Genomic DNA, 27,841 nt, shown 5'->3' on the forward strand with positions numbered 1-27,841 from the left:
CCCATTTAACCGCTAATAGCCTGTGGTGCTGTCGCCGGTGCTTCGCGGCGTATATGGGAACCAGGCTTTAGACATTGTGCCAAATGCATATTAGCCATTGCCCTTCGTCAAAACCATTGCAAAGATAATGCAGCTGTACTCTATCAGATTCTACATGGTTTAAAAGGAACCAGTTGAAAACGTTTTGAAATATTTATCTGAAGATCGAAATCAGGTTTTTGTTAAATATTCATCATGCTAACGTTATGATATATATATATCATATATCATATATATATATGATAGTTATATGACGGTTATATATATATATATGATATATATATAACGTTATGATATATATATATATGATATATATACAACGTTTTATATATATATATATATAAAGCGTTGTATATATATATATCATATATATATATATATATATATGATATATATATACAATGTTTTATATATATATATATATATATATATATATATATATATATATACAGTCAAACATGGATAACTCGCCCACGGATAGCTCGAATACATGGTTAACTCGAACAGTTTCTTTGGTCCGTTCCCACGTAATGATAAATTGCTATCGATAACTCGACCTCAACTCTGTTAACTCGAACAATTTTTTTCTCAACGGCTACCGAGACGGTTGTTATCGCTTTAGAAAATCACTTTATTCCAAGCCATAGAGGTAAACCTCAACTCTTTGTAAATCATAAGCGTCGTAATTACCACCGTCGGCAAAATATTTTTGTCAACGACTTTTCTAAAGGTTTGGTGAAGTTTGATTTTTACTAAACATCCGCTTAGCGATCGCCTTTCGAAAGCATGGAAAAGTGAGGTGACCTTCGCATAAACTTCAAGAAAAATCGGCAAAATTGATCTCGGTTAAAACGCTCAAAAGAAAAAGATGTCTTTTCTTCTGAGCATTTCAACAACGATCAAGTTTTGCCAATTTTAATCTAATAAACGTCCTGGCAATAACATCACCTCAAACAACAAAAAATCTCAAGTGATAGAAAAATCTATACTTTTTGATAAAAAAGTTTTAAACTTTACATTAGAAGTATTTAATTTGAAACAAGCCATTTATGCTTTTGATTTCTATTATAGTTTGTATATGTGCATGTATCTACTAATAAATAAATAAATACATGGACTTGTGACAGTGCTCTGATAACTTGAACGCTCTGATAACTCGAACACTTTCGCTCGGTCGTGAAGTTCGAGTTATCCATGTTTGACTGTATATATATATATATATATATGTATATATATATATATATATATATATATATATATATATATATATATATATGTATATAACCTCTCTCTATGATTACCTCAATCCTTCGTTTTTTTGTGACGTCATTTTATCGTTGTCGGCCATTTTTATAGACTATTTTATCATTAAAAACACGAAGCTTTTGCAATGAATTTTAGAAAACGATGCTTTTGTTTGCAAATTTTTTATTATAGTTCCAAAACAACACCAAAAAGTACTATAAAATAAAAAAAAACGATCATTTTCTACAAATATGGCAGCTTTTCGTGAATGAGCGCATGTGCAAATGGTTTGATGACGTAAAAAACCGATGGATATACAAATTTTGTAATGCATGATGTAAAGTATGGAGAAATATTATAGAGAATAGTGAAGTAATTTCTAACATATTATGTTTGAACCTTCTTAATTATGAAGGCTAAATTCTGTCAAATACATGTATATGACTTGAAATATGCAAATAAAGTGTATGCCATGTTAGCATATCTGTGTAAATTGTTATCTTCAACCATTAAAAATGAAATATTCAAAATTTAGCTTACATTATCCTTTAAAAACATAATTTTACAAGTGTTTAGTTTACATATTTAAAATCAGGTCATAAAGAGGATTAATTTAATATGTAATTAATTGACTAAACTCGCAATGAGTAACAATGTTGTAATGAGAATTTAAGTTTTCTAACAATGGTCCAGTTTATCTCGCACACCACAGTAGATGGCATGTGATGACTCTGCTCTGGTACTGCAAAGAATAAACTCTGGAATGTGGCATTCTTTTGCCTTGAATTTTTGCAGTGATAGCTAACATGACTTGAATTGCTTTCCCCTGAATCAGTTTTGAACAAGCTCCAAATTCTTTAGTTCAACCAGAAATAAACCATTTGGACTCACAATAGCATTCTCATATTTGGAACGGAAAAGTTTTCAAGTAAGTTGGACTACTTTCCTTTGGTCCACTCCGGATACCGTTTTAAAACGTATTTTCAGGGGTTCAGTAAGGCATCCATTAGAAAGTCGCCGAAAAACATTTTGAACATGCCAATTTGTTAGTGTTCACCGCCAGTATCGGTCAATGCTCGATATTTCTTTAGTATGCTTCAGCTTTAGGGAGGGCATTTCAATTCACATTATCGCGACAAAACCTCCAGCGAAGACAAGACGTCCCCCATAATGTTAAAATACCGTTAATCTAAATTATAGTGCAGTTGACACCTGTGTGCCCTTACGAGCTACTCAAAGTTGCTTTACTATGACATTAACAAAAGTTCCATCAACAAACCTCTAAGCAAACAGCCTGGGCAATCGCTTGATATCCATTTTAACTTAAATCTCCAAAGCGAGAGAAACTTCAAGCAATACGTAAAACTTCCACCAACGATGAAACTAAATATACAACGCAGCAACACTAAGGTTGCTTGACTCTATTTGCATTACTTGCATAAACTAATGGGTGCTAGACTTCCATTCTTTCCCTGACCTTTTTATTTTTATTATTATAAAATACTTTGCTTATCTACAAAATTTGGAGTTGTTGCCTCTTTACCAACAAATCTAAAATAATGTTAAAACTTCTCAGTTATCGGGTGTTAATTAAATATCAAACAAACAAAGCATAACATTTTGATAGAAATACAACATTCAATTACATAACAACCTACAGTATCTCTGAAAATAATAAGCAATTCTGAGCAATGATTTTGAGAGAAATTGATATTTCAATAGTTATCTAAAATTATGCTACTTTCAGTTCACTGCAAAGTCATGATTAAGATATCAATTGAATTTTATTTAATCATGTTTGCTAAAAAGTTATTTTACAAAAATATGATCAGATAATAACAACAAAATGTTTGTAGCATTTGCATGACACCCTCAGAAAAAGGAAAAATAAGGTTGTAGGTGGAGCGGAAAATTTTCAGTTTATTTATTACGATTACTTTGAAATACTGTTTATCAAAAACAAGCCTTTCAAAAACTTTCCCATGAACTCCCATAAGTTCACAATCGCATCAGCTCCACTTTACAGCCTCATCAGCTCAGAGTTATGGCTGCCAGATTAGAGACAACAAGCCAGAATTTACGCCATTAAGTTGACATGAGAAAGTTTTTTGAATGTTACTTCATGCTACTCATACTTATACCGGTTTAAAATCGGTCATATCAGAGTTGAAAGTTTCAGAGAGTGTAGTTGTTTGCACTACCAAAGAGTATGTATTTGGGGTGTTCGTCCTATTGGTCTTAAATGGCCTAACCAGATAGTAAATTGAATGCCAACCAACGACAACAAAACCAAATTATATCACTTCAATCCAATATACCATGAAATAATGTATTTATTTAGTTTAAAACTACACTTACAAAGTTATATTTGAAAGAGCCAAGTTACCACAGCTTCATTTATTCAAACATTTGTGGAAATCTTGAAAGCTCTTTAAAATCTTGGCATATCATGGAATCACAGGCGTAGATATAACGGAAGTTAACTTTTGCACTATACAACAGTAATCATACACATTCCAGTCTTGTCACTATCTGAACGAAAAGCAGTCTTTTGGTTAAGCAACAGGAAAGCTTGGAATGACCTCATCCACAAGCAACAAACTTCAACATGAAACTGTGGATGGGCACATCTGGGGATGAAATCTGACAATTAAAAAAGATAGTCAACCTGACAAATCTGATCTGAAAATGCTTTATTTAAAATTAAGAAAAAGATAAGCTACAAAATAGAATGAAAATGTAAAATGGAAGTTGTCTGTCCTTTACAATTCACGTAAAGGGAGTGTAAACAATAATTTTAACAGGTGGTAAGAACGTTAAGAGCGTTCATTATGGTCAATTATTTGCTACACCTAGCTCTCTAGTTATTTAGTGTCTTTGGCATGAGCGAGCAACAGCTTGTATGTAGTTGATGTAGAAACCTGTTCCTACCACACAGCTCAGTCCTGTTTCTACACCGTTGGTTCTTAATCTGGGTTTACTCGAACCCGAGGGGTATGGTGAGTCAGTCTGATGAGATTTGGCAGAGGTCTCACAAAAGCAACAGCAGAAATCACACTAATTTGCAAGGCCATGTCTTCATGAAAAGATTGTAATTTGTTATAAATTCATGCATTGCATTGGTTTTGTTCTTTGAAGATGGTGAGGTTAATGCAGTTCATTTTGTTCATCATCAAAACATATGGTTTTGAATGTGAAAAAATCATATTTTATTTTTCAATAAAGAAGGGTTTGACAAAAGACCTTATAAAGCTGGTAGTGTGCGATCCATCTACCGAGGTTAATAACCAATGTTATAGACGCAGTAGACAAGCATTGCATCATCAATCGACGAAGAGACGCCTAGAGATATAAATGGTGTTTTAAGCAGCACGATTGCAGATTGCTTCGTGGCGGAAATTGGTTGTGAATATTTCGTAATATGTATTGCTGGTCACGACTCATATACTGTGACACGATTTTGCATGAGTATTATACCAGGATGTACCAGTATGGATGCAATATCGCCAATCTCTTACCCTCTTGGTACACAGATTATTTCCTGAAATGCATTGCGAACTGATTGAATGTGGTTAATATTTCAGCCGTCCCTTCATGAAGGCCTGAGATATCAATTCTTACACAAGCATGATTTGTATAATTTCAATCCTACAATCCACAAACAAAGCTTACTGTTTAACTAGAGATCTTAATAGCAACATAAATGCATAAAGCAATGTTGATATTTAACGAAAATGAACATTTTTGAATGAATTAACTTTCGTGAGATCCGAAAGAGGGATGATTATTTGACTTACTATTTGCAGTTGTTCAAATTTATAAAGCTAAACATAATCATACATCATGACTTGCAGCGTTCAGTTTGCAGATAAACGCATCTTGTTTTGAAGTTGCTAAAACTATACTACACTGGTCAACCAAATACACAAATGTTTAGGACTGATGCTTCACTGAACACGGGACATTGTATTGAATTGTATGAAGTATGGTATAAAACCAGCAAAAGTTTGACTAGACGAAACAAATACACAATAGATAAAATAAATACAGGTATGTACACGACATTGAATGCCAGAATACTATTTACAAAAAATGTTTGTCATGCATTTGGTCTGTATCATCAAGAACTAAAAAGGCATTAGCAAGGTAAACTGTTTTCATAGGTATACTTTGTACAAGGACTTAGATTTACACCGGTTTCAAAATCAAAATCGCTATGGAATATCTAGATGTTATCAATATTCGTACCAAATATTGCTGATTGTCAAAAGAGGAAAAACGAAAAAACACGTCTAATCTAGTTCTTAGATCTGTGAAACATGCATGGCAGCATGAGCTGTTTCAGCTTGCCAACCGCCGACACATGAACGGTCTTCATTCTCATAACGTATCTAACAGGTCCAATCCACGCTGCCTTCATAGCTTCCTCAAATACATTTGATAGTCCGTCCTTAGTCAGCGCTGATGACTCGCAATAATCGTGCAGTCTGTGTGTCTCGAGTAGCTTCTTTATCTGTAGCCAGGTAACTATGTCCTTTTTCTTAATATTGGGATTATGCACCAAGTCTGACTGAGTTCCTACTAGTAGTATCGGTACGTTCGGGCAGTATTGCTCTAGTTCCTTGAGCCATTTCTTTTCAAGATTTTTGAAGGAGACTTTATTGACCAATGAGAAGCACAAGATGATTACGTCTGCGCGACTGTAGGCTACAATTCTGTTTTCTATGTCTTCACTGTCCGTATCTGTAGCTGTTCCTGTGTACTCCAGTCCCAGCATTTTCTGTTTGACTGCAAAACACAACTGAACTACATTAGTTCTCTAGGAGTAACTTGTAACTATTACTAGCCAAATTTTTTATACTGAATAGGAAAAACATGCCAATTTGAGTGACTGGACAAATAAATGCAAAGCTTTAAATCAACTTAATATAGACAATTTCCATACAAACATATAACGATGCTTACCTGGATACTGCGAAGGGAGTGGCCGAGCGCTCTCTGTAGTGTATGGATAGGTTAGTTTGGTTGAAAAGCTCCTCAGAAGAGAAGTCTTTCCGCATTGTCTATCCCCAACGATCGCAAGTTTAAAGTGACTTTTTCTCGGTGTGTTTTTGCTGATGAGAGGCACCTTGATAGTATTAGAGTCTTGCTTTAATAGTGTGTCGTGCTTCATACTGCTTATCGTCTGAATACTGAATGAGTTCGTTTGTTATCTAGCGCTCTTACTAGCCGGTATGATAATAATGAACACCTCCCAAAGTTTATGTACCCCAATACTCAACTAAACTGTCACAGCTGACCAATCAACTCCGTTATAGTGAAATAATTAGCCAGTAGAAGCACAGGAAAGAAAGAGTCGATACAGGCATGAGTAAGCAAGCATAGTATTGAAGGAAGTAACTGTTTGAATGTTTTTTTTATCCCCGTATCTATTTTTGTGCATCGTATTGTGACACTACAGGCTTGGGTTTTATAAAGCATTTAGACTTCTATAATAGTGGGATGTTGTCATGTTGCTGATCTGTTCGTGAGAAAGAAGTCTAATACTAATAAATGGGTATTACTCATATAAATTATTTCTATATCTTTATATTATATTGCTAACAATTATAGTCAGCCCATTACTTTGAAATTTCAGAGCATGAAATCCATGAGTGTTTCAGTTATGAGCCAAAAGATTCAATAAAATTAAGATGTTAAGAGATTAAATTACAAAAAAACATCACATTAATTTGCACAATCTCAAAGTCCACTGGTAGGCCCATACTATTTAATCATACGACACTGTTCTGTTGTAACCTGGCAACTTTGTAGCATAAAATTGCAAAACATTTTGCTTTCAAAAGGTTGTTTAAATTAACCAATAATGAGTAACTTCCATGTGATTCAGAATTAAGAATTAAGCCTACACATATTAGGAAACTCCAAAGCTAAAAGAACAGCACATAAAGTGATGACCTTTGCACTATCCCTAGACAGTGTTGAATGCTAGATTAAACAGCATAACAATTTATCGTTATTTTCGCCTAAAGATATCAATTATAATTAACTTTGTAGCGATGGAAATATATATTATATATATAGTATAAGGTAAAGAATAAAGAGCACCTAGCTGTTAGTTAATTACTACAAATTTGTTTCAAGCAGATATAGTTCTTCTCTCATCAGGTGATAACTTCATAAAGCTTTTTGATGTTACTAACTGATGGGAGAAAGCCTAAATCTTGCTTGAAACAGATCTGTAGTAATTAACTAACAGCTAGGTGCTCTTTATATTCTATGATAGACTATAATTCACTCTACATTTAATATTTTGAGTTCTCTTCCTTTATCGTCCTCAGTCGAATAATTTTCTCGTAAAAATTATTCGACTGAGGTGAATTGTAAAATGAGCCCGATCTCCATGCATGTATTACCTTTACAAAACTAGCATTTCTAACGATAATCAAAATATAGATTATATATACATGCATATAGACTGTATATGTAGATTACATATATAGATTAAATATTGATACTTTTCAGACACTATTACTTCTATCAATATTCAACATGTATGTCAAATATTGATTAGAACTAATAGTGTCTAAAAAGTACCAGAAATGATAAACAAAATTGTATACAATTTTATTTATCATTTTTGGTTAGTAATACTTGGTTATAACCAAAATATCACTATAATCATGATATAACAGCAATGTAGGCTTATAGATCTGTGAGATGGTTCAAATTACTCGGGAATATCCGGTACTCGCAATGAGCTATCGGAATTATTCAAAGACATGCAAATAAAAACTTTATTATTATTATCTAAACACGTCTAATCTATCTTTCCATGAAAATAAACTGTCACAACTAAAGCACATAATACTTACAGGTAAGTTACATCTAACATCTGACATCTAGCAAAGTCTTAGACAACTCCGTAGACTATAACAAAAATTATTAAGTTTTCATATGGCGCAGCGACACACCCTCTATATGGCACAGCAAAGCCATCATAGAAACAACCGGGTCACTCTCATTCAATCGTGATTCAATGTTGCTGTTTGGAAGCGAAAACCTGTGCTATGCGCTGTCATTGGGCCATGAAAATGCCCTTCGCGATCAATGGCGTCACACTTGTGCATGCGCATAGGTTGAAAACAGAACCTCGACTAAAGGCATCACACAACCATCACTCTACTATAGCGCCCTACAATGGTGGTTATCGGCACTACGCTATCGCTGTATAGAAACTTAGCAATAGTCAGGAAGTCTGCAGGTACATAGACAAGTTTCTGCTTTCATCAAGCAGCAGGTTAATTACTAGGTTCCGGTGAGGCGATGGTGCGTCAACAATTTGGGTTCATCAATGAGAGGAAACGGCTCAGTAAATTATTAACTATGCATACAAGCTTCATGTATGCATGCTAAGACTATTAGACTGAGGTGAGTTGTAAAACGAGTCTGATCTACATGCATGTGTTACCTTCACACTATGTGCACACAATCATGTTGCCAAAGACTTCTGTTAAACTCTCACAGATTGAAGGACCAAAAATTGCTCAGGAAATATTAACTCAATTCACAATATTATTATGCTGACACAACCAACATTGGTGCATACAAATTCGTTGGGCTCTGCAAGGCACCCTTGCGTATCCATCTCTCCGACCTTCTCCAGCCTAATTGAATTATGGTGAGTAATTAAAAGCCATAGTGACACACCTGAACCCAAGCAGCTGTTGAATGATCATCTCTTCTCTTGAACCCTCTCATGCGTCACAGATTACCTCAGTGACTAACGCACAAACAAAAATAACAGAAGCAATTAGCAGGGTCATTGGCAATGTCATTAAAAGATATTGCCAATGACCTTTCGCAACCTTTGGATCATTTGCTGGACCGTCTGAACATTTGCTTCGAGCTGAATATATCCGGACTGTACCTATGTAGATCTTGGTGAGATAAACACACAATCTACATATAAGTTTATAAATCTGAACGTTTGTCTGTCTGTCTGTCATCCGTGTGTCCAGTTATAGCAATAAAGTTTTATGAATGACATATTCGGTTGGCACTGGATTTCAACTTGGAACCTACAGGTCTACAGACAGGTGTGATACACCACTAGACAAGGTGTCCAACTGGCTGCAGCGATGAATAATTGTGAACAGATTCATTAAACCGGTTAAAATACTCATGCTTAGGCCTACAGCGTTCGGAAAAATCCTATCGTAACGTAGTAATAGTAATGTAACGAATATTAAGCTGGCTTCAGACACGGCTCTTATTATAGTAAAGGGTTAGACTAGCTAAATTACTAGCTTACCAGGTGGGTAACTCAAAATCATTGGATAGCTATTTCATTACCTGTGCAATGCTGGGCATTCACCTAGTATACATATACATTTATGAAAGAGAGAACATAAATAGACCTGTACAACAAATGTATTAAGAGACTACAGCAAGGCTAAAAGATAGCCATAATTTTACGTTAGAGTCAGCCTTATAGCAAACGTCATAGCTGCTTTTGAGCCTTAAAATACTATCAAAATCTGTACAAAAAAATCTCTGTGCATGTGAATGCTATTCGTTTCAACATATTTTGGTCAATTTCATCCAGACTTCATACGCACATGCTCTTTGCTTCTACCAGGTTACCAGAGATATTTTATTTCAAAACTCTTTCTGGTTCCTGAAAACTAACCTCTTAAATTGCCTATCTGGTTAGAAACTCAATGAATGCGCCGCACATTTGCATTCATTGAGGACAATTGCTCTCAATGATTGTTTTCATGGATTGTCGTGAAGGCAGTGCAGCAACTTGCACTAAAAATCTGCAGACGTGCTGCGGGCTGATTGAAAATGAAGGGAATCTCAGGCAACAGATATTAATGATAGTCAACTATAAAACTTCATTTTACGAAATAGAGTTTTAAGCTCAAAACGCTTCGAATTTTTAGGAAATAATAGTCGAGTACAGTGCACCCCTGTGTTATGATTACCCTATTATACAGTTTTTTTGTTTTACGATGTGGAACAGGACGTATAACACTATGTTTTTCGCCCGGCCATACGACTTTTTTAAAAATTTAAATTTGGCAGCTGGTGTGCTGAATAATCAGTGCTTCAATCGCGTTCAAGTTTTTGTCAAAATTCAATATTGAAATTCAATATTGAATTTCAGTCTTGAAACATTCTGGCACTCAGATCAACTCAAACATAAAAAACAATCGCAAATGATACTAAAATGCCGATAATTTCTAATAAAATCTACAAAAATGTTGTGTAAGATCATCTTGATTTTTTGCCTAGATACTTTTATCAGTGTTACGGTTTTAAGCAGGAGACCTAAACTAGAATGCATAAAAAACAATACAACATAAAAAACAATCGTAAATGATACAAAAATATCAATAATTTCTGATACAACCTACCAAATTTTCTGTAAGTTCCTCATTAAGGATTTATCATGAGTTGCATGCTATGCACCACTCTGACCAATGTACTATGTCACAGGGCGGCCGTTGAAATATTATACATATAGTTCTGTATCACTGATGGAGCTCTGCTTGTAGAGGCGGGTGACCGGGAGACCAGTATAAAACGAGCATGTTCATGTGGAGACTGCCGCGATGAATAGACACGCTACTTTAGGTACACATACTACTGCTACTAGCAGGCTTGTCCAAATTCTGAATCGCAGCAAACGGACAATCGAAAATGTTAGTCATGTAAGGGAAGGAGCCCCAATTAGTATGAACATGTTATTATGTCATGAACTGATGTACACACTGCATATCTAACCAGGCTCGCCACACTAGCTTTTACAACTTTGGTATCTACATTTTTTGTAAATAACTTTTTATCCAACTGTGAAAAGTGAACCGGAACAACGGCACTTGACAATCGATAGGTGACTCATAACGCTACTCTCTATGACACAAATCTGATCAACCAATGTCTGATGCATATCAAAGTGGTGATGGAAATACTTAGCCTAAGATACACTAACATTGACTAAGGTTATACAAGTAGTAATTTTATACTTTTTTCATTTGATTTTTATTTTTTGCCAGCTTAGTCACGCTCAGAAGAAAAATATGTTCGAAACGACATTGCTAGTTGCTACTGGGGCTATAGTTGATATTGGCTATTGCGGTTAAATTTCAACGTTTATGTGTCTCAATTCTGTCGGTCTTTTTACAACTATAGACGGTATAATCATATTTTCGATTGATCTGAGCATTTTAACCGCGAGCCAGTTTTATCGATTTTAATTTTGAAACATCCTGACAGTCAGATCACCTCCAACATAAAACACAATCGCAGATGATAGAAAACTACCGACAATTTCTGATAAAATCTGTTACAATTTGTGGAGGTTCATCTTCAACAATGAGAGACATTTTTTAGTTCAAATTGGACATGATACTAGCGTTCAGGCACTTAGTAATCAAGAAAAGAATGTAGCTTCAAAACACATTTTTTCGGACATACTCAATTCAACAAGGAAATATTTAACCCTCTGCTCGAAATAACACTAATCCTTACTGTACTAGCATTGCACAAGTATAAGCCATCTCGAATGGCTTTGATTCAACTCACTAGTCATATTATAATCAAACCATCAATGAGAACGCAGGTTGGTACATATGCACTTAGTTCAATATTCGTCACAGATCAATCATCACAAGCCATAACAAGTGTAACTTTCATGCATAAACCTTCCCATCACCAATGCACAAGGGTGTAAATGTTTTGACTTGACACAATAACTATACAGAGCGCTGAATTTGAAAATGATGGGCTTTCATTATCAAGTATAGAAAATATTTTTGATAATGAAACAAGGCTAAAGGTTGAACATAAAAAAGACCAACACTTTTACGAGCTAAGACTCACGAGTCAGTGTTTTATGGCCTGTATGAGTAAGAAGTAGTAGTTTTTATTTGAATACAACTGATTTCAACATAATTTGTGCTCAGGCTTGTGTATGTGGATTTTATACTAAAGTCTGGATCCCACTATATCGCTGTATCTCGGTGTTGATGCCACAATACTTCAGTGATTGTCAATAATAACAATGTTCCCACTATCACAGGTTTGCATCAGCAAATACTCTGTGATGCAGTGTTCTAATTTTTCTTTTTAATTTTTCTCGAAGGAAACTCTTTGTTTCCGCGTGCTCAACTCAAACTAGTCCCGCAGCGACTATCATGAACAGAAATAAACAAATCACGCTATCAACGACCGCGAATTGCTATCGCCGAAATGGTTCACATTGTACAGACGATCATCGATGCTCGGCGAAATACCGAGAAAGTTTGACCGCTGCAAACTTTCTCAGCGTATCCGCATTTCTTTGTCGATGCAATCGGTTTACGGTTCACATAATCGACGATGCATGCCGACAGGAAAACGGCAACATACGATGATATAGTGTGAACCAGCCTTTAAAAACGGCAATTGATCTTTGCTGTCATGATATAGGTTCATGGCTATGTGCTGATCGACCTTTTAATGTATCGCCCTTCTAGTGATCAGATACGAGCCAGCATCGCACAAGTGCACAAGCGCGTACTAGAGCAATAAAAAGAAACACCTCACCACCACTACTACCTTCAAACGATAAATAACTATCACATCTCGACACGCAGAGCCATAGAAACTTGCAGTTTCCTGAATCAGGGGAACACTCCCACACAACCAGATAGTACCAGTAGCTTTAAGAAAATCATAAACCGTTTATGAGTCATATGTAGCTTTCATAAGGTCTTTTAGGAAAAAAGACTTGGCAACTAGTACCATGATGTAATTATCTCAAGGAAGACAAGTTCTTGCTGAATAATATACCCATATTTAAACACGTGGAAATGTACATTAACTCCCTTATTACACTGAAACACAGGCTCTGCGATATCTGAAGACGAAAAAATCTACTTTTCGGTCTGAATTTAGCCTCATTAGAGAAGACAGATACTTGCAAATGTAATGTAAGGGTGAAATTTTATCCAATTTCTTCTGACAAAATAGAGCGTGTATTGTGTTGGTTAATAGGTAAGTTTAGAGTAATCAGTTGATTCCAATTGTGCAGGTAAATCTCCTGATAAGATGGACACACAAATTGGTAGGTATGGTATACGTACTTGACAAGTAGTTGAGAGAAAAAAAGCGTGAGATTGACGTTAAATGTAGCAGTTGAATCTGAAGCCTAGATTTATTTGTGAAGTTTTTTTTCTTCATTGGTACCTACATAGGAGGCCCTTCCACGATTTTATTCAATGCTCAGGTACTCTACTATCAATGTGAGGTCATGGTCGTTTGCCAACGATATGTCACAGCTTCATGTATAATCTTTGTTTATTGATAAAAAACTGAAGAGCAAATTGTTAGACATCAATGTTGCTAAATCTAAATAGCCCAGGTTTTATGGCAAACATACGGTTTAATAGCAGTCTGTTTCATTGTTGCTAACTTTGTATGATGATGAGGGCTCACAACTAGTAAACAAAGGGAAAACGACAAGTAAAAACATTAAACCACTTTTATTCAACAAGCTGGAGGAAAACGGCAGATTTTGTACAAAAATGAGACTGACTTAAAAAACTGGAGGGTCCTGGCCAAACCGGGAGACTTGGCAAGTATGATGGTATGAATAACTTTATATTACATTATACTTTGTATTATATATAATACTTATACTTATATTACTTATATTACTTATACTTATATATTATATTATACTTTGTATTAGCAACCATCAACTAAATGATGTTTTTATTACATGCCAAAACAAAAATGAGAAAACAGAAGTCAGGAATTATCTAGTAAGTTGAACCAAAGTGTTTTAGAAGTTGGTAATCTAATAGTATTACAGCAGAGCCGAGATAGTGAATTGTAGGTTGTAGTAACAGAAAGTTCATAAGCTTAAACATACAATGGTAGATGTAGTATGTTGGTGTCACAGGATAGAAAACAATGTTTATCATATGTGTGGATGGTTAAACACAAATACTCTGGGCATAGTTTACGAAACGAGCGAAGTTTACTTGCTAGCCAGAAACAAACAAGTTTGGAATAAGGCAATATGTTTAAAGATTTGGCAAAGTGATTGGTGGAAATGTGGTGAGCTGGAATATGTGATTGGTAGTACACAAGTCTTATTACAGATTTCTGTAAGCGGAATATCCTTTTCTTCTGTCGATATGGTGAAACAGTGAAATATATATTAACGCCATTGATAAGATGACCAGGTGAATGTAATGTGGAAATTTCTGACTTTGAAAATAATAATAATATAATAATAATAATTATAATAATAATAATTATTGTTGTTATAATAATAGCCCGTGATAAGAACAAATTAATACTAATAAACAACTCTTCGGCTAATTATAAAAGAGGGCAAATGCAATGGTTCAAGCTAGGCATGAGATAAAAGAAAAATGTGTAATCGCTAAAAATAATGACGATTCACAATTATTCAAGCGGCTACAACATACTCCAACTCAGTGCAGATGGACTGTTGGCAATTACCACACCTGCAGTTGGTATGACTCACGATTTATTGTTGTCCGATTTGAATTCCAGGCATTGTGACACTAGATGACATATTGTAACATTCTACTAGCAGTCTGTCTAACACAGACAGACAGACAGGGGGTGTAACAGAATAGTGTCTGCAACCGAACCATGCGCCAACATCTGTGGTGGTAAAGCGCCACAGATAGGTTTTGATGTACTCCTGTCAGGCAGCAATAGAACCTCAAGTTCAATGAGATAATATATTATTAATAATTTTCTACCATTAAAAGAGAGAGTGTACCAAATACAAGACAATTACCAGCAGGCACACTATTGGATACAGGAACAGTTACACCGATAAGTACGCGATCGGAAAAGGACAATACTTCGACAAACAAACTAAAAAATTGACTACTTTTGGAGTCCGATGTCAGTCACTGATACCAACATGTACAATAGCCAACCCTAATTCATAACGGAATGTTCTAGATGCTGACACTCTCCTGCAGGGTTCTTTCTTGAAAGAATCATACTAATAAAATTTTTAATTAAGGCAATAACAAATAAATAGCCACGGACAATGCGTGATGTCATAGGCAAGTGAGGTTGAGAAGCCTGCACTAGCCGATCGTGATTCACAGAGGCATTGCAACACGGGCAGCTATGTATGCCCTGCTGTTTACTGTACATATAGCGCGTCACTCGAGGTCAGTCGATGTAGCAACCCATAGAAATGTAAACGCTTCCATGCAAAGTATGAATAGATGAAATGCCCGCACCAGTTTACTTTGTTGAGGCTGAGTTTTGCAATGGCAACTGATATGCATTTTGATGATTCTACTAGACATATTGACAATTAAGTTGGTGCCTTGCATTGTTCATCCAGTCGCTGTCCAACCGCAGCAGATATAACTGATTCAAAGAACTGATTTCTACATTAGCTATGAGGTAAAAGCCATATGCTTAAGGCATATGCATTTATGACGTCTAATTCAACATTTTATACAAACAATGTTCATTTGTGTTCATTTGTTCAATGTATTTTCTGACTTTAAAATCTAGATTACAAACCCAGTCATGCCTCAACTTAAAAAGTTAATCCAGTTCGATAAATGCTTGGGAAGTTGAGACAGTTGTATGTCGAAGCAAGTATTTCATGAGAATTTATTGCATTTTGTTTAATCTGTTCCAGAACAAAAAAAACAATAATAATTACGAATATCAGATCCTTATACAATGAAAACAAAGTAATTATATAAAAGATTGTAAAAAAAGTCAATGATATATAAAAAAATTAAAGTAATAAGGTAGTACTCAATAAAAAAAGATAATAATCACTACTTGAAGGTGTGTGAACGGAAGTGTTGGCTTAGAGATTCTTAACTCTTTCACTACCGTAAACCGATGTATCGGCTCCCGCAGTAATACAAGTACAGACTGCAAGCCGATGTATCTGCTTATCAATAAGGTTTCACTTTTATTTTCATTACGAAGGCTGCACATTAGCTAAACTAATCAAACTTTGTCTCCAATGAAACAATCTTGTTGCCAACCACATGCAACCAATCGAAAATCTTTTTGCTAAGCAATGCGATTTCTAATTATTTTCTCCAACGGGAAAACCAGATCGCAATCATCATAGCAATAAGAAATTTCCCGCATTTTTTCTGTACAAATAAAGTGTCAGAAATTTTGCGCGAGTGGGATTCCCTAAACAATTTTAAACTTATAGGGAAGTCCGTTCTGAATAATATGCATTTTACAGTAAAACAATAGCTGCATTGGTTTTCGAGATATTGCAGAAATACTAACAGCATATCGATTTTTCGAGAATTCGGTTGAATTAATTTAGTCAGAATATCGATTTTATCGCAGTAGTGAAAGAGTTAAGTCCTGTAGTTGAATGGACGATAGAAATACTCAGCATATAGTAGCTACTCTTAAAATAGATACTGTTTAAATCCACTCAATTCTTATATTCTCATTGTGTTTTATGTTTTATTCTAACTGATACCAGCTTCTTTGCATTCAATTACAAAACTTTAGGCTTAAAAATACGTATATCTAACAGATTATGTCATACGTCAAGTAAAATATTTGCCCAAATTTATATTCCGAGTTTGAAGGTTTCATATGTAGTAGTAATCGTAAGACTAGTTTGGACTGCATTCTAGTCACTAAAACGTCGATACTCTACCTTCAGCAAACCTTGATGACGAATACAGCCTACATCTATAGATGCTACAATAATCATACCACCTATGACTAGTCTCTTTGAAATAGACAAGAATCTGTATAGGTCACCGCTAGCTGGGTATAGTCTCGCACCGACAAGGTAGGAACAGACACAAATGCAGCGAATGGTAATGATATGGAATGGTTTGAAGAATTAAGTTAGTCATGCTGCATGTATTTCAAATACTGTCGCTCGCCCCCTGTGAAATTCACTTCCCATACTTTTTTTGTTGTCCGGTCAACGTCTGGGGTTTAGACGATTGTCCGATACAGCTGTGTTTGTACGAAGAATTACACCTTTTACTGGTAGTTGCCTCTCACCAAAGATGACCCCTGTGCGTGAGTTTCCCACAGTTTTCCATTGATTATTACTGCTATTAATATTATTCTGTATCCTGTTGTAGGTATAGCCATATTTTAATCTTTCATGTATACTGTATATGCATATTGTACCATATGGTAGACTAGGGGTATGTGTGCGAGACAATATAGGCTGTTCAATGCACAGTACAGTACTGCATACAGTACTAAATTTTCCTAAATTTTTCAATGTCTGGACATGGCCCAGTATGTTTTAGCCTAAACAAATGAGGGTTGCCTGTAGAAACAAGACCTCTACAATTAGATGATTACATGTCATAGATGTGCTACCACCATCCGGTAGATCCATAGATGTGCTACCACCATCCGATAGCGAATGGAGATAGATTAGAAACGGAAATAGTTTGGCAGTCAGAGCGGTGTTAACCGAGTCAATTAAATAGCAATAAAAATTTTCCATCTAAAAGTGTGCCGTTTTTAGAGACAAAGGTGAGGTAAACGATAAAGGATTGCAAGCGGACTACTGTGTCAATCACACAAAAGGTTTGGAATCGTTTGCTTTACGTCAATCAACTCGTTCACTTCTCATAAAACTCATTGTGCTGGTGATATGGATTTGGGATTGTGCGCGTGTTGAGTTACCGTGTGATGAGTGTTTTAATGGACATTGGTATGTTGCGGAACGTTTTGTTAGAAGAGATAAGAAAATCTACGCTAGAGGTCATAGCAACGTACTCCAGTCTCGGCAAATAACAATAAGAATTACTGAAATGTAGAAAATGTTCGAAGTGGAACAGCTAAGGCAGCATTTTCTTGAGGATCATTCGCAAATGCCAATTCCGTCATTCGCAAAAAGTTTGTGAGAAAAATTGGCGAGTAACAGAACTCACGTGAATTGGAGATTTTTATCGTTTCTATCTTGTGGATGACGCAAACTTGGGGATTAAATATGTGGTTGCGTCAAAAAATTCGATTTAATGAAATTAAGACCCATAAAAGGCTAAAACATCCGCTACAATTTGATGCCATTTTTGTCTTTGTAGACCAACCCTGTCCAGAGATATATGTGTTTGATTGAGGCCCTCTTTTAAAAAGCTCACGTTCCAGCGGGTGCTTATTTTGTGACGTCACTAGTGACACATCTGAAAAGAAACCACGAGCGATAAATATAAAGTCGCCAATCATCAACACGAAATTTTTATATAGGTCGTAATAAATGTTATCACTCGTAAAACGCCTTGTCTGTGATCTCAAATTTAGGGATTTTACTCTATTATTAAATCGCATGGACATCGATATTTACTAAATTAATTAACAACGTTAGTTTGATGAATTACTCGATCGACACGCTTTATTAACCTCGTCATGAAAACATAGTGATAAAAACTAACTGTTGAGAGGACCAAATCCCCAACATAGTCTCTGCATGGCAAGTCACAACTTTGCCACCACATGTAAGTGAAATAACCAGTAAACCCGGCTCTCGGCTTGGACTGCTTGCATATTAGTTGTTAGAGATATAAATGAGCAACAAACTGAACTCTGTGATAAGCTCTTTCAGTTTATAAATCAGCAAATGGGTTCCATATATTAAGGTTGGTTCATAATATATCGCCGTTTGTCAGTGTTTTCCTTTCGGCGTTCATCATCAATTATGTGAATCGTGAACTGATGACATCGACGAAGCATCGCGAACACATCAGGAAAGTTTGCAGCTGTCAAACTTTCCCGATGTTTCGCTGAGTATCGACGACCGCCTTTCGAATGTGAACCATTTAGGCGATAGTAATTCGCGGTCGTGGATAGCGTGATTTATTCATATCCGTTTATGATAATCGCTGCGGGACTAACATTTAATTCCAGCACGCGAAAACAAAGAGGTTTTTCCGCGAAAATTTAAAAAGAGAAATGGGAACACTACGTCACGGAGTATTTCCTGATGCAAACGGTTTGTGATAGCGATGATAACGATGATGATAACGACGATAACATGGTTACCATCGACGATCACCGAAGTATTGTGGGATTAACGCCTAAATACGGCGATATAGTGTGAACCAGCCTTAACTACTACAAGTGATATTCGCTTTGCATCCAAAACGAATGTAATGTTAAAACAAGATTTCTATCACTTTAATATAAAGATATTTGTTTAACAAAAAATAAAATAAATACTGTAAAATATAATTCAAAAAAGAAACTACTGAAAGCTGATTGCTCTCTGACCATTAAAGGTAAACAAAATAAGACATTTACTATAATAAAAGCCATGTCTGTCCATCCATCTGTACAAAGTCACAAAAGGTTAGGAAAAAAAGATTGCTTTTAATGAGCTTCAAACTCATAACTTTCACCTTAGTAGACTGACACTACCACTGCCGACCGCCTTGCTGTTTTTGGAATGATTATGTGGTTAGCTATTACACCTGACTATCTCTCACAGCGCACTGAATTGCCAGGGTAATAATTAATCTAATAAAGAAACGACTAGCTGTCATTGAAAAGCGGCATAACATATAACAAGTATACAAGTACAGTCTAACTTTGACATAACAAGTTAAGTCGTTCCAAAATCTCTCACATGTCCAAAGTACTGTATGCTGAAGCAAACGTATCCATAAGAATAAATTGTAATTTCTTTATACCATTTCTTGGCCCAGTAACCATAACCTTGTATATATTGTTTACCTCATGTTTTTATCATCGTTAATCAGGTTACTCTTTTTGTTTCGGTATGAAAACATGGATGATAGATGCATGACAGTTGAGACTGAAGACCTATTTTCCATGAGCTAGTCTGTTCAATGATCTCTGATATCATGACTATGAGTAACTTGATAGTCGTACAATACTGTGAAGACACCACAATAGAGCTACCAAAATAGAGCAATTTTTATGTGAAAATAATTTTTACGCATTCTGTATTCCATTTTTACGATTATACAAAAGTACCAATATTTTTCTATCATTTGCAATGTTTTTGACGCTTGAGATGATCTGACTGCCAGGATGTTTCAAGATTAAAATCCATAAAACTCTTCATCGTGATTAAAACGCTCAGAAGAAAAGCACACGTAAAATGGCGTCACTAGTTATTATCATGGCGACACCGACTATTCGTCAGTCTCTATATATATTCTGTCAGTCTTTTGGCAACTACAGGCGTCATAATCACACTTTTCCTTGATCTGAACGGTTTAAACACGGTCAAGTTTTATCAATTTTAATCTTTTTAAATATCTTAACAATCAGACACCTCCAACGTCAAAATCAATCACAAATGATAGAAAAATACCTGTTCGCTCGATGATACCGATAGTAAGTCCATCTTTAAAAGTTAAGTGACAGCCTTTTAAACTACATAAATTCGTAATAATATGGTCAAGATATTTTGCTTTTGACTTTGATGTGAAAATAATCAAAGACCAGTTTTGAAGACAAAAAACTCGTGATGCAAGCCCTAATCCGTGACTTAAAGAGGTCATGTTTACAGTGAAACACGGATATGCTGACAATTAACTAATGCACAAAGACAAAGTAATGCGCCAGACAAAAGCACTTCTGTTGGCAGCCATTCATATACATTTTCCTCATCCAGTCACCATGCAGCGTTGTTATGGTTACTAAACATGGCACATAATTATAACGCAAGATCGAAGCAGATTCCATAAATACCATATGTCTGTTCATATATCTTACGGAGTGTGCTAAAAAAACTTTCTTTCACACAAATTAGAAATTTTAAAAACTGTTAATTAAATACACTATTACTGGAGACCAGATGTTGAGAACTTATTAAAGCTCACTTCGCTTTCATGAATAAGGATTTAAAATGAACAATTTTTAGTCCAGTTCAAAAAACGAATAACTTCAATATAATTATATAGAGTCATAGCTGTTTATGATTGATATTATGCAAAGATAGAGAATCTTATTTTACATATTTACGACTTGAAGATGCTGATAAAGCTTGGTATGAGGCTGAAATAAAACAAAGATACTATTCAAACCCAAATATATAATGTTATCTGCTGCTGTTAATGCAATAAAAATTTGTGCTGTCAGTTTACCTTTAAGTGGAGAATTTAGTTATTATCAATTATCTTTGACAACACTGAAATGCGCCAACAACTCAAAGCAAGGTATCCTTGAAATATGAAACAAGTGATTGTTGTTCTGAGTTCACAGCGAAATTCTACCATGTTCAAGAATCTACTGTACTGGGTAGTCGATGTATGACACTGACATGAGCACCTACATCTCTGGAGAGTGATTCCGATAGGTTTTGTGTGTCGAGTTGTTTGATCTATTTTCATATTTCCCACAATTCATTGGCGTATTCTGTTAGCTTCGAGCATACACATGTATTTCAAGTAGAGATATATTCAATCTTAAATAGGCCAAGTTAACCTGTTTCAATTTAAACATAACATGTCGAAATGGCTAGATGCTGAAGGAAATAGTATTATAAAAAGGAATTTTCTATTGCTTAATTCATTAACAAGCTTGAAAACTTAAAAGTTAAATATTTCATGAAAATACATATAAAATTTCAACAAATTTATTAGATATAATTGCATAGGAACTAAAATTGTTTGAAAACTTAAATTATATGCACAGAACTAAATAAATATAGTATTAACCGGAGAAAAGAGGTTTTCGTTATACCAGCTTAAAAACAGACGAACTGAGGCGTAGCCTTGGTACCAGAGCAGACAGTATGTAGCTGGAGGTCAATATAGAAATATGGAGCCAGTCTAATTCTAGACTACATTTGTGTGACTTTCAAATTAACATGCATTACGCACATCTTTAGTGTTTGTATTTGATTTTTTTTTAAACTTAATCTTTTATCGACACGATCAGCTTTTCTACTTTCACAAGTTTCAAGTTTTTGTCTTCACATTTACCATAAAACCTCTATTTGAACGTCACCTTTATTAGAACGCCACCTCTAATAGAATGCCATTATAGAAAAAGGGTTAAAATCAATGCGCCATGACAAATAAATAGGGGTTTTATGGTATATACTTTTCTTCCACGCAATAACTGCTAAGCAGCTTTGTCTAGCTTTGGTATGTTTTACTTTTTGAAGAATCACCAAAGATGATACCTTAAACATTACTATAATTCTCTTTGTGAGTAATAAAAATTGTCTTGATCACCAACTTCAACACAAGTGATTATATTTCTAGAAAATATGTGATTTGACACAAGACTGGGAAATATTAGGTTGAAGGCTAAGTAAGTACCTCGTAGGTGTAATTATCGCTAATTTAGTGATGATGCAGGTATACACATTGAAATGGATCAGAAATCTGATAACATATAATTAGTCTTTAGTAAGGTGTCTGCTATTCGCTTCACTAGTAAAGACCAAGATTGACTTGTGACTTGAAGATGGAATAGATACTGGGTGAACAATCTTATAGAATAACTCTAAAATGCAGAAAGGATAGGCAAACTGCATATCAGCTGTTAGAACTGTCAATCATTATGTTTCCACAAAATAGATAATGACCATGGGGAGTTGTGCGCACGTTAAGTTACTATGCGAATAGTGTTTCAATGGATATCGCATGTTGTGGACTAACACAGGCGCTTTGGTAATAAGATTAGGATTTCTATGCAAGAAGTCATTGCAGCCTATTTGAAACTGCTCAAATTGAAATAGAAGCAACTAAGGAGTAGAAATGTTTAAAATGGAATAGCTTGCGAGGCATTTCGAGTGCTGTTTCCATCTTTCACAAGCAGGAAACATTCAATAAAAATTTACGAGTAACAAAATTGGATTGACTCGCTGGTTGTTGCCGTTTCTGATTTGCGGATGGCACGAACTTGTGAATTAACCGCGTCATGGAAACATAGTGACTAGCAACTGGCCCAAACTCACCTGCTTCCCTCTGCCATGGCTGAGCCGACCCTCGTGCAATCCTGGATGGGTGCAAAACAGGTAGAGAGTGACAGCGAACTTGAGGAATGAATCCCCGACAGTTTCCAGCCTCTCAAGATTGATAAAATCGCTGGCGTTTGACATCGTCAAGGCTTGTAGTATCATAGTAACAGTTGGACCTGTAAGAGAAAGAGTTGAATTAGAGGTTAGGGGACGAGGTTTACGAGGGGCCTTCCGATCACCATAGTATACCAAAATTTAACAGGTGACGAGAAGTTTGAGCGAACTCGAATTTATATCCAAAGCAATTTCCAATGTATGATTTTCTTAGTTCCTTGAAACATTGCAGTTTCGTAAGAGAAAGTAAAAATTGAAATGTAAAAATTCAAGAAAATATATTAACTGATATAGGACAAGTTATGTCCCGAATACCTATCACCATGTCTACTTCCAAAACCTATGCACTGACAGACCTTTAAACTTCAAATCTCGTGTCTCCCCGGCAACAATAAAAACTACTTTTTGTTAATCATTATAGCCTTTTAACAAAAATTCAATTTGGTTTCTACATATTTTTATGCGATGCATTTGTTTTATCGCAAAGCGTAACTACCTGAAACATAAATTTAAAACATTGTATTATCATGTCACCAATACAAAATGAAAAGTTAGTTTCCTGTTCACGCATAATATCGTGGTCTTCAAATAGTTTTGGAGACAAGGAAACAAACAAAAACAAGGAAATAAACTCTTGTTTTTACAGCAAAAATATTGAGTGTATATCAGCCGAAATTTTGTTTGCAAAAATTCTCTAAGATTGAGCAGAGCATCTGTAATGAAAGAGACAAGGGGTAAAAACAGGCAGATGCGCTCTTTGTAAGAATAAAGCCCTAGTATATTATTTTATATGCCTTTAAACACGAACAGGAGCACACTTAAGTCTTTTAGACCATCTTAAGGTTTTAAAGATATGGCAGGAAAGATACCTGCAAGGACAGGTTGTGCGATTGTGTACTCTATGTGTTGTGCAATTATTTTAGGATAATCGCACAACACATAGAAATAGTAAATTCAATATTTTCTTGGCAAAAATTCCAGAATAAACTATTCTGCTAAGTGGGTCATGAATTGAATATTTAAGTTGCTGGACTTGAGGCCGAAATAAAATTTTTACTATAATAAGTGTCGTGTTTGTCCGAAGCCACGGTTGAAGGTTGAAAAAAGATTGCATCATAAGGGATTCGAACTCGCGCCCTTCAGCATGGTGACCCTATACTAACAACTACACCAATCGATCCTTCACTAGCATGTCAGAATAATTGTACATATAGCTATTACACCTGATGATCTCTGACGGCACACTGGACAGCTAGGGTAGCAGTTACTATAGAATGCAACTATACATCTTCAGAGTTGTTATAATATATCCATTGGTTTACAGAGCATGAAATTTGCAGCTCAGAGTAGAGCAAGCTACATTTATATTATAAGCTTTGCCTACGCAGTCCAATGGATCGAAGAGAAACACAGTTTAACAGCACTCCCTGTCAGAGGATAGTAACTAGTGCATTTTTAATCCAGTTCGAATAAAATTGAGGGCTTGAGCCAAAAAGCAGGCAAACTTGCTTGTGCCGCTTCGTAAACTGTACATGCGAATTCTAAAGGGTTAATGAGAGTTTAGTGTGATGGCAAATGATGCTTCTACAGTGTGTGATTGCTAAATCTATTTGAATCGCAAAATATGCGAATTTTACATGAGCTGAGCTCAGGGATGCGTCAGACAGCACACAGCAAACAAGCTTAGGAAGATTTTACCTGCAAGTTTACCTGCAAGTCCTTAAAAATCTTTATGATAATAAGAGCTGTGTACGGCCAAAGCCAGGGGTGCAGGTTGCAAAACAGATTGCCTCATGGCTAGATTTGAACTCATGACAGTCAACTTGGCAGCACAGCGTAATAACCCCTGCGTAAATCGTCAACCTTCACAAGTTTTAGAATAGTTGTGCACATAGCTATTCTCTGCGATTTACTGCCACATCTGATGATCTCTCACAGGCATGAGATTGCGATGGTACTTAATTGAGATCTAACTTTATGTCACAAAAATTCTAAGACTACTGCTGTGAAAATATTCTTAATACAAAAATTTGCCAATGCTGTTGATATGACCTTGTCTTTTGTCGCAAGAGATTTGTGTTGACATTCTGTCTTTTTTAACATTACCTTCCACAGGCATAAATTCATACCTTCAGTTGCCATATCACATGATAAATAGCATACAGACACTGATAAAACTGTTTTTAGCATAAAGACGGCGACCATGTTTCTTTTTAAGAGACATAATATTTCTCTCAAATGCTACACCCAGTTACCATAGCTTGCTACATGTATTCAATATAACAATTATAATCTAAAGTCAAAAAGCTGATTGTCTATAAATCCTCAGACATCAGTTTTGCCATAGAAACTGGCGGAGAGAAGATAAAGGTGGCGCACTACAGCTGGCACACAATAGTGAAGATATCACCGGTTGCCACGGTAACGGAGCGCCCACTGCAGCTGCGACTGGCGAACTAATCTCGGCAGGGCAAACGTAAAAAAGGAGAGATGATGAATAGACAGCGTCTATGACTAACACTGACTGGAATCTGCGAGCATTGTCGCTACAGAACTCTTTTCTTGACAAAGAGATGACGTACTAAACAAACATAAATCTAAACCATAAAGCTAAAATGGTGAGAAGCAAATGCAGACATTGCTCCGAAAAACACTTCAGTAATGATGAACATGCAGAATATTTACCAATAAATAGCCTGTGCATTGTGCTCTACAGAGAGCTATGTAAGCTACAACTAGGAGAAATTATACCAGGGAAGATGCCTTCTGGTGTAGACGCATGTATATTATACCAGGAAAATGCCTTCTGGGGTAGACGCATGTTTATTATAACAGAGAAAGCGTTTTCTGGTGTAGTATATGTAAATTATACCAGGGAAGATACCTTCTGGCGTAGACGCATGTATAAGACATCGTAACAATTGGATGATCTCCAAAACTATAATCATGTTGTATTAGACATCACCTGGCAAGTTGGCAATCGGTTCTTATCTGGACACACATGGTGATGAACCAACAATCGATCCTTATACCTGGCATACCGTAGGCAAGCCATCTCTCATTTGCAGTCTGATAAAAGACAGCCACAACAATTACCAAGTTTTCATACAGAAACAGACCCTTAAATGACCCTGCAATGCCGTCGTGGAAACAGCCGTGTCACTCTCATTCTGTCATGATTCAGTGTGGCTGTTTGGAAGCAAAGGACTCGTGTCATGCGCAATTTTTGAGCCATAAAAAAAATTGTGCCATAAAAAAATTGTGCCATTGTGTGTGCGTATGGGTCTTGCTTAACCTGGAAATAAGGTATCACACAACCACCGCTCTACTAAAGCGGTCTATGGAAACATGAACTGCTTGTTGGCCCAGCGGAGTGCTTCAGGATTGGTACACCCTGGTGTTACTACACTATCGCTGTATGGGAACTTAGTGAATCCTACCCACAATGCATTATCCCTATTTCACCATCAACGAAATCAAAGATTAGGTGATTCTTACCAAAGATTTCGGAAAGACTACGTTAAGAAAATGGAGCTAGAAATCATATTTATAAACGACAATGTCGACTTTACCAAAGAAGCGTGATCCGTCCAAGTTTGACTACGACACTTGAAAGGAAAATATAGACAAATCTCCACACGCAGATATTATTTCATGCACAATGTCAAATTTGAGTAAATATTTGCCTCGGCGTGAAAACAATTTCTAAACAAGTTTTCTGAAATTTAAAAGTTTTGAAAGCAAAAGTAAATAACCAACTAATCAAAATTGAAATAAAACATAAATAATACAAAAATTCATTCAAATTAAACAATACATGTATCTTGTGTAAGAAACTGTTAAGTTACATCGTGTATTTCTACCACTCACTCTGCTACCAAACCTGCGCATCGTGAAGCCTTGACATCTGTTCCATGGTAAAGTAACAATAAAAAATTTTTTAGCAGCTATAATTATACTGAAACAGTTTTTACATATAATGCCAGTTTTTGTATAAAGTTTTTTATACGGCTTTACCTAATACAACTATTTCAATATGTGATTACTAGAAGTATTTAGCATTCTTTCCGAGCTCGAAATGAACAAAATACAATGTAGTCTTATTAGAATATTTGCATCAAAATACGACAGATTAACTTCATATGTTGAGGTTTTGTAATATATGTGGAATATTCTATAAAAATCTTTAAAGTAGATCTGCACTTAATCGTGTTACCACACATTTGTGATTGCCGCAAGCAAAAGTGCGTTTAGACCAGGGGATTTGCCGGAGTTTTGTTTTCTTCGACATAGAGTTGTGAGAGAGAGTTGTAGCTAGACAGGCTTCTAGTCTGTTTATGATTTAAAATACATTTTTACAAAACCTTCATACCGAACCAATCCAAACTCTGACTATACAAGATGGGTCACCTTTATTAGCCAATAAAATACAACATCAGTATCTGTTCCATTCTTCTGCTTACCAGCATAAACATAAAA

The 27,841-nt window shown here is 35.6% G+C and overlaps 2 protein-coding genes across 2 annotated transcripts in view; both read right to left on the reverse strand.

Moving 5' to 3' along the window:
• LOC137397036 (endoribonuclease Dicer-like) overlaps window positions 1-27,841 on the reverse strand; it is a 133,853-nt gene that overhangs the window by 44,115 nt on the left and 61,897 nt on the right. Inside the window, exon 12 of the mRNA XM_068083318.1 lies at window positions 23,246-23,424. Within this exon, the coding sequence (XP_067939419.1) occupies window positions 23,246-23,424 (179 nt within the window). The remainder of the gene's footprint in view (window positions 1-23,245; window positions 23,425-27,841) is intronic.
• LOC137397038 (cell division control protein 42 homolog) lies at window positions 5,231-6,509 on the reverse strand. Its single transcript, XM_068083320.1, has 2 exons — window positions 6,250-6,509; window positions 5,231-6,072 (listed from the first exon to the last, which is right to left on the reverse strand). The coding sequence occupies exons 1-2, from the start codon at window positions 6,455-6,457 to the stop codon at window positions 5,582-5,584; spliced, it is 699 nt and encodes a 232-aa protein (XP_067939421.1). The 5' UTR covers window positions 6,458-6,509; the 3' UTR covers window positions 5,231-5,581.

This window comes from Watersipora subatra, chromosome 5 (assembly GCF_963576615.1).
Source record: "Watersipora subatra chromosome 5, tzWatSuba1.1, whole genome shotgun sequence".
Classification (NCBI taxonomy): domain Eukaryota; kingdom Metazoa; phylum Bryozoa; class Gymnolaemata; order Cheilostomatida; family Watersiporidae; genus Watersipora; species Watersipora subatra.

What these genes read in the sequence shown, in the direction of transcription:
- LOC137397038 (XM_068083320.1), bottom strand. Translation starts at nt 6,457, where the DNA reads ATGAAGCACGACACACTATTAAAGCAAGACTCTAATACTATCAAGGTG. An exon ending in ACTCCCTTCGCAGTATCCAG is followed by an intron (nt 6,073 to 6,249) that starts GTAAGCATCGTT and finishes TGTGTTTTGCAG; the next exon opens with TCAAACAGAAAATGCTGGGA.